This window comes from Chrysoperla carnea, chromosome 3 (genome assembly GCF_905475395.1).
Source record: "Chrysoperla carnea chromosome 3, inChrCarn1.1, whole genome shotgun sequence".
Lineage (NCBI taxonomy): Eukaryota > Metazoa > Arthropoda > Insecta > Neuroptera > Chrysopidae > Chrysoperla > Chrysoperla carnea.
Genome location: NC_058339.1, coordinates 29,310,098 through 29,323,427, shown reverse-complemented (window position 1 = coordinate 29,323,427; position 13,330 = coordinate 29,310,098). Strand labels below are relative to the sequence as shown.

At 28.1% G+C, this 13,330-nt stretch overlaps 3 protein-coding genes across 3 annotated transcripts; 1 reads left to right on the top strand and 2 right to left on the bottom strand.

Annotated features, from left to right (window-relative positions):
* Positions 1-1,294: 1,294 nt before the first annotated feature.
* Positions 1,295-4,764, bottom strand: LOC123294902 (syntaxin-7). Its single transcript, XM_044876089.1, has 5 exons — positions 4,445-4,764; positions 3,789-3,858; positions 3,474-3,724; positions 3,248-3,378; positions 1,295-2,635 (listed from the first exon to the last, which is right to left on the bottom strand). Exons 1-5 carry the CDS (start codon positions 4,563-4,565, stop codon positions 2,384-2,386), a joined length of 825 nt encoding a protein of 274 aa, XP_044732024.1. The 5' UTR covers positions 4,566-4,764; the 3' UTR covers positions 1,295-2,383.
* A 1,451-nt stretch (positions 4,765-6,215) lies between these two features.
* On the bottom strand, positions 6,216-7,056 carry LOC123295669 (glycine cleavage system H protein, mitochondrial). Its single transcript, XM_044877090.1, has 5 exons — positions 6,901-7,056; positions 6,757-6,836; positions 6,624-6,687; positions 6,423-6,554; positions 6,216-6,362 (listed from the first exon to the last, which is right to left on the bottom strand). The coding sequence occupies exons 1-5, from the start codon at positions 7,022-7,024 to the stop codon at positions 6,265-6,267; spliced, it is 498 nt and encodes a 165-aa protein (XP_044733025.1). The 5' UTR covers positions 7,025-7,056; the 3' UTR covers positions 6,216-6,264.
* Positions 7,057-8,650: 1,594 nt separating this feature from the next.
* LOC123294765 (protein arginine N-methyltransferase 5) lies at positions 8,651-12,542 on the top strand. Its single transcript, XM_044875904.1, has 3 exons — positions 8,651-9,845; positions 11,219-11,631; positions 12,149-12,542. The coding sequence occupies exons 1-3, from the start codon at positions 8,780-8,782 to the stop codon at positions 12,512-12,514; spliced, it is 1,845 nt and encodes a 614-aa protein (XP_044731839.1). The 5' UTR covers positions 8,651-8,779; the 3' UTR covers positions 12,515-12,542.
* Positions 12,543-13,330: the final 788 nt, after the last annotated feature.

The window sequence follows — 13,330 nt, the reverse complement described above, 5'->3', positions numbered from 1 at the left end:
AATCACTTAAAATGGCCAATGAATGTTTAAGAATTCATCCTGTACCCCCTTTCCCCAAAGATACTGTCAGTTATTAGTGGATCATACTTCTCTCAGGGCCATTTTTGTCCTTACCCTTCCTCACTTGATTTTAACAATTTGGCGTTATTGTAAATGTAGATTAGGATATTTTTTGTTACTTCATTATTACTTGATTAAAACGGCACTGTAGTGAGGTTTAAATGATGAAATTAGCTTAATATAGTAAATAATTCTCGTTCATTAGAATTGGTCAAAAATTCTACTGTGATAAGTTAAAACAATACTATAAAAACTAGTTGACTAATTGAATGAGAGCTGATATTAGATAAAAATGTTCTTAAATATTTAAAGAAATATGCTTAAAAAACAATATTTTTTTATCCTATAGACTCCGTATCTTTTTAATCTTTACCGCTAACTTGTTTAAATCATAAATATCTAAAAGTGTTTTTGATAGTTAACATATACTTAAATCCAATGATGATTTTTAAAATTCACGGTGTCTATAATAAAAAAAATTGGTTTATTTGAAATGATTTCAAGATTTTTTTAAAATTATATTTATTTATATTAACTCATTCAAGTTATTGGTGGGTGTATTTGATGATAGGGCGAGTAGTTTTTAAGATATCGCTCATTTCATAGCGATTTTAAGCGATATCTCCAAAACTAGGGGTACCCCTTAGAAAAAATCGAATAAAAATTTATGTTTCAGATTTTGATAAAACTCAGTTTATAAATAAAATATTTTATTCTCCTATACCGTAATACCTAAATTACAAAAGAATATTTTTGACAAAATAGCAATTAGTTTAGTAATTATACAGGCCTCTCAGTAGTATTAGCTCAGGCGCCCCACAAATTCACAATCCGACCCTGATGATATCATATGGTCATGAATACATATGGTTTTAATTCTCACTTAAAAAATACTTAAAATATTTGTCTTGATTTCAAATCGTTCACAATAATTTCCATAGTTAAAATAAAAATAATAAGTAAATAAGCTTTTAAAAAAATCTTGTATTCATTTTACGTATTGCAATATTAATAATAATAAAATGGTGTTCCAGATAACATAATCCAATAAAAATAATTATATATAGCATCGTAACATAAAGTATTATAAATAGTAAATATTAAAGCTGACATCATTTTTAAAAGAATAACTAGAAATCCATACTTTTAATAGATAGATAAAAATTAAAACGGAGCGAAATATTCGTATAGAAATAATAATTTTTTCTATCGAATGTTATTATTTGATTAAATCAAAATTAAACGAAGATTATAGACAGATAGGAAAAGCTTGGTACAAATTGCAGATTATATTAGTTTATTAAAACTATGTTTAGTTTGTAAAAAATAAAAAAATACACGAGTGATCAATAAAAAGTCTTCTGTCACTTTATTCAGGAAATTAACATGTATAGATCGTATCCAATTTTCTAAAATACATTCGAAAATGCATTAAACACAAACGGAGTGACGGATGAATCGAGATCCAATACTAATACATCCATCTGTATATGTTTTAAAGAAGGGAAAAACTTAAAAATTATAAATTCCACGAAAGAAATTATCGTTGGGATTGTATAAAGTTAATTCTTTCATAGTTTGCCATAGTATTGTTTCTTAACTTTCAGTCGGACGCATTTTTTGGCATGTTTTATGCAACCTTTCCATTTACTTTGTCCCAGATATTATTTTTAAGCTTTTTCGAAAATCTCATTGTGATTTATTGCAAGTAATAAAATTTGATATTATTTTCGAACCGAAACATTTTTACGCATAGGTTTGACTAGTCTAAAAATTGTGATAATGGCGATAAAACGTAAAATAATTATGTTAAAAATTTCAGGTTCTCAACCTTTTTGGCTTGTATAAAATATTCACCATAAATTCAAGTTAAACTGACTATACCACACGTCATCTTATGAACTTCGTTTAAAGTTTGCTTTCTTTACCATTGGTATAAATGGCGCTTATAAAAAACTGCAGACCCGAAAATATCCAAACGGTTATTTCTCCAGGTAAATGCGAGTAAAAGTTATCAACTTAGCCAGAATTGTTGAATATATTCCAAACAAATCTGATTTCCGAAATTAATCAAACAAATTTATTTTGATTACATCATATTGTATAATGAAAATAACATGAAATCTGAAAAGGACACTTTAGGCCTTTTGAAAATACAGCCTATGTGAGATGTTTCTACTGAATTTATTACTTATGATAACTTATAAAATAAATTGAATGTGAAGATATATGTATTACTGATATACTTATTACGGGAATGGTTATAATAAAGTGTTACACTTCGCTCCGCCTTAATTATTATTAACAAAATAAAATACTATTATTAATCTTTCAATTCCAAAACAACAAATGTAACAATAATGGAAAGTACTATAGCACCAAGAAGAGCACAAAAGAATTTCTTTTTTCTTAGTTTATTTTGATAAGTACTAGCCTGTCGTAATTGTTGGACACCCTCCTGAACGAATACTTCAGTACGTTCAACACTTGATTCAATACTATCAACAATTTCACCTTGTTCATGTACTAATGCTCCTAATTCTTTGAAGATTTGATTTACATCACTGATATCACTCTGAAAAAAAGAAATTGTTTAGTTTATTATGGTCACAAAGTGAAATCATATTTTTATATTAATAATAAATAAGTTCTAGTAGTGTAAAGCAATAATAGGGTATTATCGTTAGCCAAAAATAAATTATGAAATTTGAAAAAAGTTATAATTTAAAATATTAAAATTAAAAATCGTAATTTTTAAACTGTATATCAGGTGATCTAAATCGCGGGCAAGCCTTGCTGTGATGCCATATCGATATGAGCCATAGACCATCAATTAGTTCAATGGGTATATCCATAGATAATAAGTATTTATATTTATTATAATCAGATGTCTATGAATATATCTGTCAAACTTATTTGTGTTATTTCGTGTAATGATACCCATATTACGTCATCAAATTGGATGCCCGCGTTTTTGACAGTTTAAAAAAGGTTTAAAATTTAATTTAAGTTTTTGGCAAGAAAGCGTGTGTATTTTTCAGAAATAAATTTTTGGTAGCTTTTTATTAGCAAAATCAACATTTTGAAGTACTTTTTCAAAAATAAGTTTTGAAGTACTATTTCCAATAAGTTTACGAAGGATTTCTGTCTTTCAAACTCATAGTAATGAAGCATAATTTTAACTAACTTCTAATTGTCGTATTGATTGTTCCTGCTGTTGCAATATTTGTAAATTCACTTCTTCTTGAATTTGTTTTTGTCGTTGCATTTGGTTGTCTTGAAGTTCAATTAACTGATTTTGTTTTGGTTTGATACCACCTAAAAATTCAAATAAACATTAATCTATCTGAATAAATTCAGCCGCACAAGGTAATTAAACCTTTTTCTCCTGTAACGACAAATCATATACTTACCTAAATATGGTTCATTGAGTCCCGCATTAATTTTAGTTTTCTGCATTTGCTCTTTTTCTTTTTGGGCTGCCATGCGTTGAGTATTTTGAAAACTATTTAACGAAGCTGTAAATTCATCAGCAAGTCTTTCACGTTGCATTTTATGTTGACGTTGTTCGGACGGATTTGCTGGTGGTGGTAAATTACTTAAATCTTTCAAATTACCACTGGTATCTTTGGCCAATTGTTGAGTGTAATGTTGAATTTGATGACTAAAAAATATAAAGATTTTATTTTACCCCATCAATATTAAAAATTTTAAAGTTAATTTCTTACAGTTGGGTGCGTAATTCTTGAGTATCTTGTGGAGTACCAAGTTGATTAACCATTCGTTGCATTGAAGAAACTAAACAAGAAATAAAAATTTTATTGGAAAGTCCATAAATCTTTACATAAGGGATTATATTAGATTTCTCAAACTAATTTCGTCTACCACCCACTTCGAGAATCAATTATTTTTAGCGCCTCCAAAGTAAGTAGGTTTCAATTACAGATTAATATTTTTAATATTAATAGAAAATTAAAAATTATTATTTCCACTCTCCTGTAGCTCTCTACCGCACAGAAGGGGGCGTTATCACCCACTTTGAGAAAGACTGGTAGATATTAAGTTTACATCATTACATTCTACGATTATAACAAAAATTTAATGGCTATTAAGCATAAAAATCGTACGAAAATTTAAAAAAAAAAGTGTTGTATTTGCTCAGATTCTGATAAAAACATTTGTTGAAGTAAATCAAATCTAAATTATTAATTACTTTCGAATCGAGCACATTATTTTTTTTTTCAGTTATCAAACTATATGTGGAATTTTTGCAGAACCTACATGATTAGGGTCTCTCACGAACTAATATGACTGTAAATTAATACCCAACTAATTAAGGACAAATATGTGTATTAATTTTTTGTGTATTATTAACATATTTTACCATTTTGGGATATTTTCTGTACACTGGTTCCAATTGTTTGAGCCAATTTTTGGGAATCCTGTTCTCTTGTACCACCACCATTGTGATATGATGAAAATGCGTAACTACCCGCCGTATCCATTGTAAGAACAAAAAAATTATGTAGGTATATTTACAATAAATTTATGGTTTAATACAAATTTAAAATAATTATTAATTTAAGATCGATATTTATATAAACACAAATTATAATGCAACACAGAATTTATAAATCAATTTGTTATCATAAATTGCTATTTAAAGTATTCTTTCTTTTATTTTGATAATATCTAAAATAAGTTAAAAAATGACACTTGACACTTGATGACAGTCTAATTAAAATGGACTTATTTCAAATGCAGAATAAACTCTACACTTGAAGATGATCGAATACATCCATAGATTTACTAAACTGGCAGAAAAACTGTTGTGCCACAGACTTTTGAATATATGTTTGCGGGAATATCTATTGACAAAAAACAAAAAATTAAACATCCTTATTTTTATATTTGTGGTATCTATATGGTATCGTTTTAGTTTCAGAATTTCTTTTTTTTCCGAGGGCGCAAATTAGTTGCAAATTTTATAGTATGTATTAAATGGGAATATCATTTATGAATGTGTGGATATCTTTCTTTATTTACGTGACGTAAAAAAACAAACGATTGCGTTATCAATTCACTGTCTATACATGATATTTCAACAATTAACTCAGTCAATTGTTTGTTTTCACTTGTTTAAATATGGAAATTTGAGACTTAGAGGTGATTCAAAATATGTTTGTGTGTAATCCCTAGGCATAATCAAGACAAGAAATTAATTAATGAAGGAAAATTACATTCCTCGGCAATAATCACTCCCTCCCCATCCCACATTTAAAAAGTTGGTAAACTCGAATTTTCAAATCAAATTTAAGTTGATTCTATAAAAAAATTTAAGTGCTTCGTTCAATGAGTATTTTAATCCGCCAAAAACGATAAGTCCTCTTGCTTTGCCCGTTTCCACCATAGATTAAGGGCCACCATTAGCCTTCAAAAATTTTGATTATAAGAAAAAATCTTTTTTTTTTTGTATGCATTTCTTTGGTAATTCCTGCGGGCGGGTTTTAGTCTAGCTAGATCCCCCTACCTCAACTTAGCATGCCTAACATAAAGGGGATAATACTGTGGATATTTGAATAAACATTTGTTGACAATTACACATCTCCAACGTAATGAATAATATAATAATTGATGAAGTTGGAAAATAAAGACCAACGAAACGTTGCAAATTTTGAAATCTAACATGTAGATTAATTTTGTCCAAAAGTTCCTAAGAAAAGTTATAACTTTTATTAATCATTCAGGCTGCTCAATATATTGTTTTTCATTCATATATATATTTTTAAAAATTTTCCAGAAACTTTTCAATGCTAAATTATATCAAACATTAATCAAATGGGGTTACATATATAGATGAACCATGTTACACTTAATGATAATATCTCAAATACGCACAATTTTTATATTTATATATGTTTATGATTAAATATATTTGAAACAAAATTTTCCTTTAATACGAAAATAAATAAAAAACTATAATTTTATTTCTTATTAGTGTATTTGCATTAAACAAATTACAATTATATAAAATTATTCTTTATGTACATGCTTAAATATTTTTGGTAATTTAACAAAGAAATTTATTAGAAAATTACTTAACAATTGATATTAATTAAATTAAAAAACGAAACAACTAAAATTTTTGCTAATATTAATTTTTAAGTATTCTTAGCAAATAAAATGTTCACAAATTTATAAATACTAATGTTCTTCTGTTTTCAAGAATTCTTCATACTTCTTTTCATCCATCAGTTTTTCTAATTCACCGGGCTTTGTTAATTCTACTTTGAACAACCACCCTAAAAAATTGTAAAATAAAATAAAAATTGACCGGTGTGAAATTTAATTTAGAAGCAAACCTTCATTATAACACGAAGAATTAATAAGAGATGGCTTTGATTCAACTGCAGAATTTTTTTCGATAACTTTCCCAGATACAGGGCTGTACAATTCACTAGCTGCTTTTACACTTTCTAATGCTCCACATTCGTCTAATTAAAAATAAAATTTTAATTAATTTTCTCAAAAAAAAAGAAAAAAAGTTAATTTATTTAACTAACCATGTTGGCATAATAATGTACTTGCTTCTGGTAATTGAGCAAAAACAACATCTCCCAATGCTTCCTATTCAAGAAATTAACAAATAATAAATTTTTTTTTGCCATTTTTTAGTAAAATAAAAAATAAACTTACTTGTGCATATTTTGAAATTCCAACAGTTCCAATTTTACCTTCTACTTCAACCCATTCATGTTTATCCGTATATAATCGAGCTAAAAATATCAAGATTACAGTATTTATCCAGCCCTAATAAAATTATTAAAATTATATAATTACCGGTCAAGCATGGTGTTGTGCTAATTTGTTTTTTAATAATATTAAAATTTAATGAATTATTGTAAACCACATTTTTAAATTGGGATAAGTGACTAGGTTTTAAAATAATACGGCACAAAACCATTGTGAATAATATGAAGATTGAATAAATAATAGAATCAATTCGTACAGAAATTTTTTGATTTTAAGAAGAAAAACAAATACGTCGTTGCCAGATATCCTCTAACCTTTGCTATCAATTTAATTTTTTTGATAGAACTGTTTTTTTTATAAATAAACTTTTAAATTTTGTTATTTGTTATCATTTATTATTCTATAAATTATGAAATTATTCTATTACTTTAGTGAACTATTTCATGAAATGTAGCAACATTGTAACGAATTTAGCAATGTAAAAATAAATAAAATATATTTGATATGATAAACGTTTAATTTTGGGGTCAAAATAGTCAAAAATAATCAAATTATTAAGACAATCAACATATTTTTAATAAATTAACCTCGAACAGTTTACCCCCAGCAAACTTTTATTTGATAAGGAAATTTCCTTTTACTGACGTGATTGAAATAAAAAATATTGATTAAACGCAGAAAGATTTTTTTTTCAAATAAAGTTTATCTTAAAATTTGAATTAAAAAATATAATATTCCTTTTTAATAAAACATATCTTGTTTTCGAAAATATTCAATAAATATTTTAATTGTTCAAATGCGTAAAGGTTGCGTTCTGTATACTTATGGCAACAATTTGTTACCAATGTTGTGCATCTTTCAAATAGAGAATATAGTGGTTCGGGTATCTGGCATCTCAGATTATTAGATGGTATTTATTTATTTTTTGTATTTAAAAATATAACAATTAAAAAAACTCGATGTATATAATTCTCATCAAAAATTTGCGATGATCACCTAGTACCAATGCTACCATTTCCACCAAAATAAGTTTCGTTTCTATGGTAGAACAAGCCAGTCGTAGATGGATTTATGACCATACTTATGTGGTCGAACAAAAAATTAAATGTATAAGCGCTAAAATAAAATCAGTACATATCATAAAAAAAGTGGGAAAAAATTATAAACACACTTAAAACGACTAAATTACACTAATTAGTTTATGAACAGGGGCATAATGAAAACGACCAAAATACTTAAATAATATCACTATACAAATAATCCATAAAATGTTAATAAAGACAATCAATTGAGAATACACACAAAGAAATTTAACGAATTTTAATGACATGCAAATGAATTTTGAAAGACTTATTGTTTATTTATTTAAAAATATATAAACTTTTGTATCTCCAACAACCATTGAAATGGATAAATTATTATCAAAACTAATAGATGGCCCTACACGAATATAACGTGTAGAGCCACCTGGAGAAAGGCACCTTCAGAGAACGAAAATAGTAAAAATTTTACAGGGAGTTGCAGATCTGTTTTAAATTAAAAACTATAATCTGTGATATAGATTCTCTTTTAGTATATATGTGTCTAGCATGTGTACAAGAAAAAAGGTAGTTTTTGGGATGTTTTACTCATTCCCGGGGGTCCTATTCTGATGTATAAGGTGAAATTTTATCAAAATCTACCCAGTTTTTGCGTGAAAGCGTAACAAAAGTAATATTCATAGAAACTCGTGAATGAAACTATAATCTAAAGAATAACATTCGTAATATACATACTCGAACAGATATCGCAGAACGCACTCAAATATATAAATTAAATTTTAGGGATTTTTACGTCTTGCGTTTTTAAGTTTTACGATTATATGTGACACAATCGAGTGCGGCAAATGCTCTAATTTAAATTTAAAGGTTAAGTAGTTATTATTTTAATGTGATCTTAAGTCAGTGAAATATATAAAAAAGAAACAATGCAAAAGAAACAAATCGCCTGTGGTTTACAGGCTTGTAACTACTCAGATTTAGAAGAAACCGTTCGTGAAATACAAAAGTTAAGTTATAGTTTTTTGGTTGTACCATTAGTTCATCCTCGTTACAAACGGCAATTAATAGGTGGAAAATGTTCAGATCGGCGAGGCCCCTTAACTCGATCAGATATGATTTTGCCAACAACCGAATGGACAAAAACTATCGTTGGCACAATATCAACACATATAAATGTTGATTCGGAAATTGCAAGTATAAGAAAAAACAGTGAAGCAATATTAAAACAAGAACTAACATTATCTTCTCATCTGGGATTGCATATTGTTATAGTGAAAGTAAAATCTATTAGGTGCACAAATCTTGGCCGATTACTATATAGCAATGTTGCAAAATGCCCATCGGGTATAATTTGGGCTCAATTACCGCTAACCTATAATGAACCACCGCATAGATCTGATCTTCCACCGCCAACAATAGAAGATGATCCATGGGAATGGTGGCATCGTTTACGAACTGCCAGTAATTATCGAAAACAAATAGCACTAGCATTAGAATTGTCAAAAGCCATTCCATCAGAAGCAGAAGTTGAACGGTGGCTTGGTGAACCAGTTCAATGTTTAATTGTTCCTACCTCAATATTTTTAACAAATCAACACGGGTATCCTGTATTAGCTAGAGCTATGCAACAGATTGTAAGGAAATTTTTAGCATTAGATGTGCAGTTTATTATTACTGGAAAATCGCGCCACAAAGATATTCAGTTGTACTTATCTTATATGATTCATTTGGGTGATATGGGACCTTTGGTCAGTAAATATGCGGGATATGAAGATTTCTTACAATTTCCATTACAACCATTAGCGGATAATTTGGAGGCGCAAGTTTATGAAGTGTTTGAGAAAGATCCGATTAAATATAAACAATATCAACTAGCAATACAAAAGGCATTAGAAGATCGAGTTCATGAAAATAAAAGATCAGAAACTACGCAAACTGTAATGGTTTTAGGGGCGGGTAGAGGTCCTCTAGTTCAAGCAGCAATCAATGCAGGTAAATGTTTCAGGAGTATATTATATTATCCAACCAGTAGAAACAAAAAACTTTCGTTGTAAAATATACAAGGTGTTCCTTAATTTTTTAAAAAAATGCTCTACCACATTTATTTAGCTCAAAATCAGTCGATTTGGCTAAACTTTCCCTAGTAAAAAGTTTCTCCGTTTTTACCCTATACTCTCTTGAAGTTGCAGTTTTTCAATCGTATTTTCTTCCATTGGTTTTTGGTAGCTTAAACCCCCTTATTTTTATGCCCGTGGGGTAAAGGATTTTAAGTATGAAAATTGGATGAAGTTAACTGTTTACTACAAAAAAGGTGCTCTTCATAAATATCGAACTCTCATGGTTTACCCAGAATTTGCAATTTTAATCTTTGGTAGCAGCAAGATTGAGACAAAAATTAAGTTTCGAAAAATTATTTACATTTGATTCTGATATTTTTTAGATTAAAACAAGTGAAAACAAACAATTGATTGAGTTAATTGTTGGAATACCATGTAAAGACAGTTTTGATGACGCAATCGTTTGTTTTTTGACGTCACGTAAATAAAGAAAGATTTCCACTCTTATTTAGCCATACACACATAACTGATATTCCTATATTAATACATACTACAAAATTTGCACCTAATTGGCGGCCTCGTGGGTAAACAGTGATGTTTACAAGAAAATGTTTCAAACAAAAGTTCTTTATTTTTTTATAAGGAACATTTTTTACATTTAAACATTTGTTCTATCTCTAACGGTTTAAGAGATGGGTCCTACGGACCCAAGACCCAATTGACCTATGTTGCTCATTTACGAACTCGACCCCACTTTTTACGTCTTAAGCACACTATAAAAATTTCAACTTGATATCTCTTTTCGTTTTTGAGTAATCGTGATGACAGACCGACAGACGACAGACAGACAGACATACGGAAATGGACTAATTAGGTGATTCTATGAACACCTATACCAAAATTTGTTTCGTAGCATCAATATTTTTAAGCGTTACAAACTTGGGACTAAACTTAATATACTATATGTATATGTCATATACATGGTATAATAAGACTTGTAATTCTTAGTTGTGACTCTCAAGGCAATTTTTTTTATTTGGCTAGACGTATAGATATCGTTCTGGTACTAATTAAATAGATAAGTAATCACAAAAAAGTGATTTTGAAACCCTATTTTCCAACAAGAAAACACGAGAGCTCATATCTAAGATTCGAAAGTTTAAAAAATTTAATAGTATACTTAACAAAAAATATTCTGAAAAAAATAATTAATAAATCCCTTTAAACTAAACACCTTTTGCATAGTAAACCTACCTGTTGATTGATTATAATGTTAATTTCTTAAAGTTTAATATTAAATTTTTATAGGAAAATTAACGGGAATAAATTTGAACGTCTATGCAGTTGAAAAAAATCCACATGCTGTTAACACATTGCATGCGTTAAATGCCGAATTGTGGAATAATCAAGTAAAAATTATAGAAACAGATATGAGATATTTTAATCCAGATCACAAAGCTGATATATTAGTATCAGAATTATTGGGATCATTTGGCGACAACGAATTATCACCGGAATGTTTAGATGGTGCTCAACATGTTTTAAAAGATGATGGGATTTCGATACCGTGTGCATATACCTCATATTTAGCTCCACTTCATAGTCCGAAAATGTTAACAGAAATTCGAGCTGCTCAACCATCGGATAAAACTTTGTTGTATTGTTTTGAAACATTGTATGTTGTTCATTTAGTTAATCAATATCAGATTGCGCCTGCACAGGTTTGTACACATTTTTTTTATCCATTTTATTTAATTAATTAATTTTTTTTTTTTTAATTAACTTATTCTTGATATTTTGTATACAGTCATAATTGTTAATTGCGAGTAACTTTTCTTCGTAACATTTCGCCAATTTATAAAAAAGAAGGGTAGATTACCAAAAATAAAAATAGTAATTCCAAATTTTTGGTACATTATTAAGAAGTTTTAAATATACCTACATACTTTTCAGAATACGCAAAACTTCTTATAAAGAATGACTTTTTTTCTTAAAATGCAAAATAAGAAAATTTACAAGTATAGTTACCTCTATCCGGGGACACACTGTATATATCAAATATAAAATCGACTACTAACAGGCTAAAAGATGATTGTAAAAGTTTACATAAGTTTACCTTTTTTGAAAGACATGCAAATATTGTTTATACTGTCGTACTTTAAACCTTTCAAATTCACATGTTTGATATTTTTAAGCATTATCAAAATTTTATTTACATTAGAAATTGTTTTTTTGTAGGCATGTTGGACATTTCGTCATCCAAATCAAGATAAACCAATCGACAATAAACGTGAAGTTACATTGCGATTTCAAGCTCAACAAAATTGTATTTTAACGGGTTTTGTTGGATATTTCGATACTGAATTATATAAAGGTATAATGTTAAGTACAGAACCACGAACGTATTCAGAAGGGATGATTAGTTGGTTTCCAATATTCTTTCCATTGCAAGAAGTAATTAATATTCGTGGTGGTGATAATATTGAAGTTAGTTTATGGCGTTGTGTTACCGATCGAAATGTTTGGTATGAATGGTGCGTTAACAAACCATTTCCTAGTGTTGTTAATAATGTTAATGGTCGCTCATATACAATTGCACTGTGATTATTATTTTAAATTTCATTAAAAATAAAAACGCATTTTATGAATTTGTTAACAATTTAAATAAAGTTACGAATTAACTTGATGTTTTTGTTTGATATTTATAATTTTTGAATCCAAATTATTTTATCTCTAAATGCGATTATTGTATTTACACGTTTTGTTTGTACAATATGGCGCAAAATGAATATTGTGGTATGAATCGTTTACTATTTAAAAAAAAAATTTATTAATAATAATTCTTTTTTCTAATGTACTTATTTTAATTTTTTATTTCTTGAGAATATTTTTAATAAAATGTAAAATTGTTTCAAAATTGATGCTCGATTTTTCATTTTTGAGTTTAGACTTTCCTTCTTAGACCAATAGTTATTAACTACAAAATTGGGTTTCTAAGCTTAGCTTAAATAGTGATTTTCCTGGGAATAAAATTTTTTGGTATTTCTAGTAATTTTGAAAGGAGTTTGGTTTATTTTGATAAAAATTGAAATAAAAACCAACGTTATTTTAAATATTTAAACCGGAAGATATACCAGAAATATGAAAATCTTCTCTAGTATTACAGATATGTTTTTATTTAGTATGTGTATCTCGATATATCGACTTTCGATACTAGTAAACTTTTTTGTCGCTAATTTTTACAATTTGAGGCTGGGCATTACTTTTATTCTTTTAGCTATATAGTAGTGGGAAGTCAAACCCAATGGGAAACGCCATCATGGAGGTTACATCTTGATCCATAAATTATTTTCCAATTGTTTTATCTTATGTCAAGGCTACATTAAAAAGGTAAGACAAAATGAACAAATTTTTATTTTT

Bases quoted from the DNA above. Each gene is read 5' to 3' on its own strand.
- LOC123294902 (XM_044876089.1), bottom strand. From the start codon at position 4,565: ATGGATACGGCGGGTAGTTACGCATTTTCATCATATCACAATGGTGGT. The intron at 3,379-3,473 runs GTAAGTATATGA...TTGAATTTTTAG, and splicing joins ACTCAATGAACCATATTTAG to GTGGTATCAAACCAAAACAA. The intron at 2,636-3,247 runs GTTAGTTAAAAT...TCTTTTTTTCAG, and splicing joins AATCAATACGACAATTAGAA to AGTGATATCAGTGATGTAAA.
- LOC123295669 (XM_044877090.1), bottom strand. From the start codon at position 7,024: ATGGTTTTGTGCCGTATTATTTTAAAACCTAGTCACTTATCCCAATTT. The intron at 6,688-6,756 runs GTAAGTTTATTT...TTTCTTGAATAG, and splicing joins GAATTTCAAAATATGCACAA to GAAGCATTGGGAGATGTTGT. The intron at 6,555-6,623 runs GTTAGTTAAATA...ATTTTTAATTAG, and splicing joins TACATTATTATGCCAACATG to ACGAATGTGGAGCATTAGAA.
- LOC123294765 (XM_044875904.1), top strand. From the start codon at position 8,780: ATGCAAAAGAAACAAATCGCCTGTGGTTTACAGGCTTGTAACTACTCA. The intron at 9,846-11,218 runs GTAAATGTTTCA...AAATTTTTATAG, and splicing joins TCAAGCAGCAATCAATGCAG to GAAAATTAACGGGAATAAAT. The intron at 11,632-12,148 runs GTTTGTACACAT...GTTTTTTTGTAG, and splicing joins ATCAGATTGCGCCTGCACAG to GCATGTTGGACATTTCGTCA.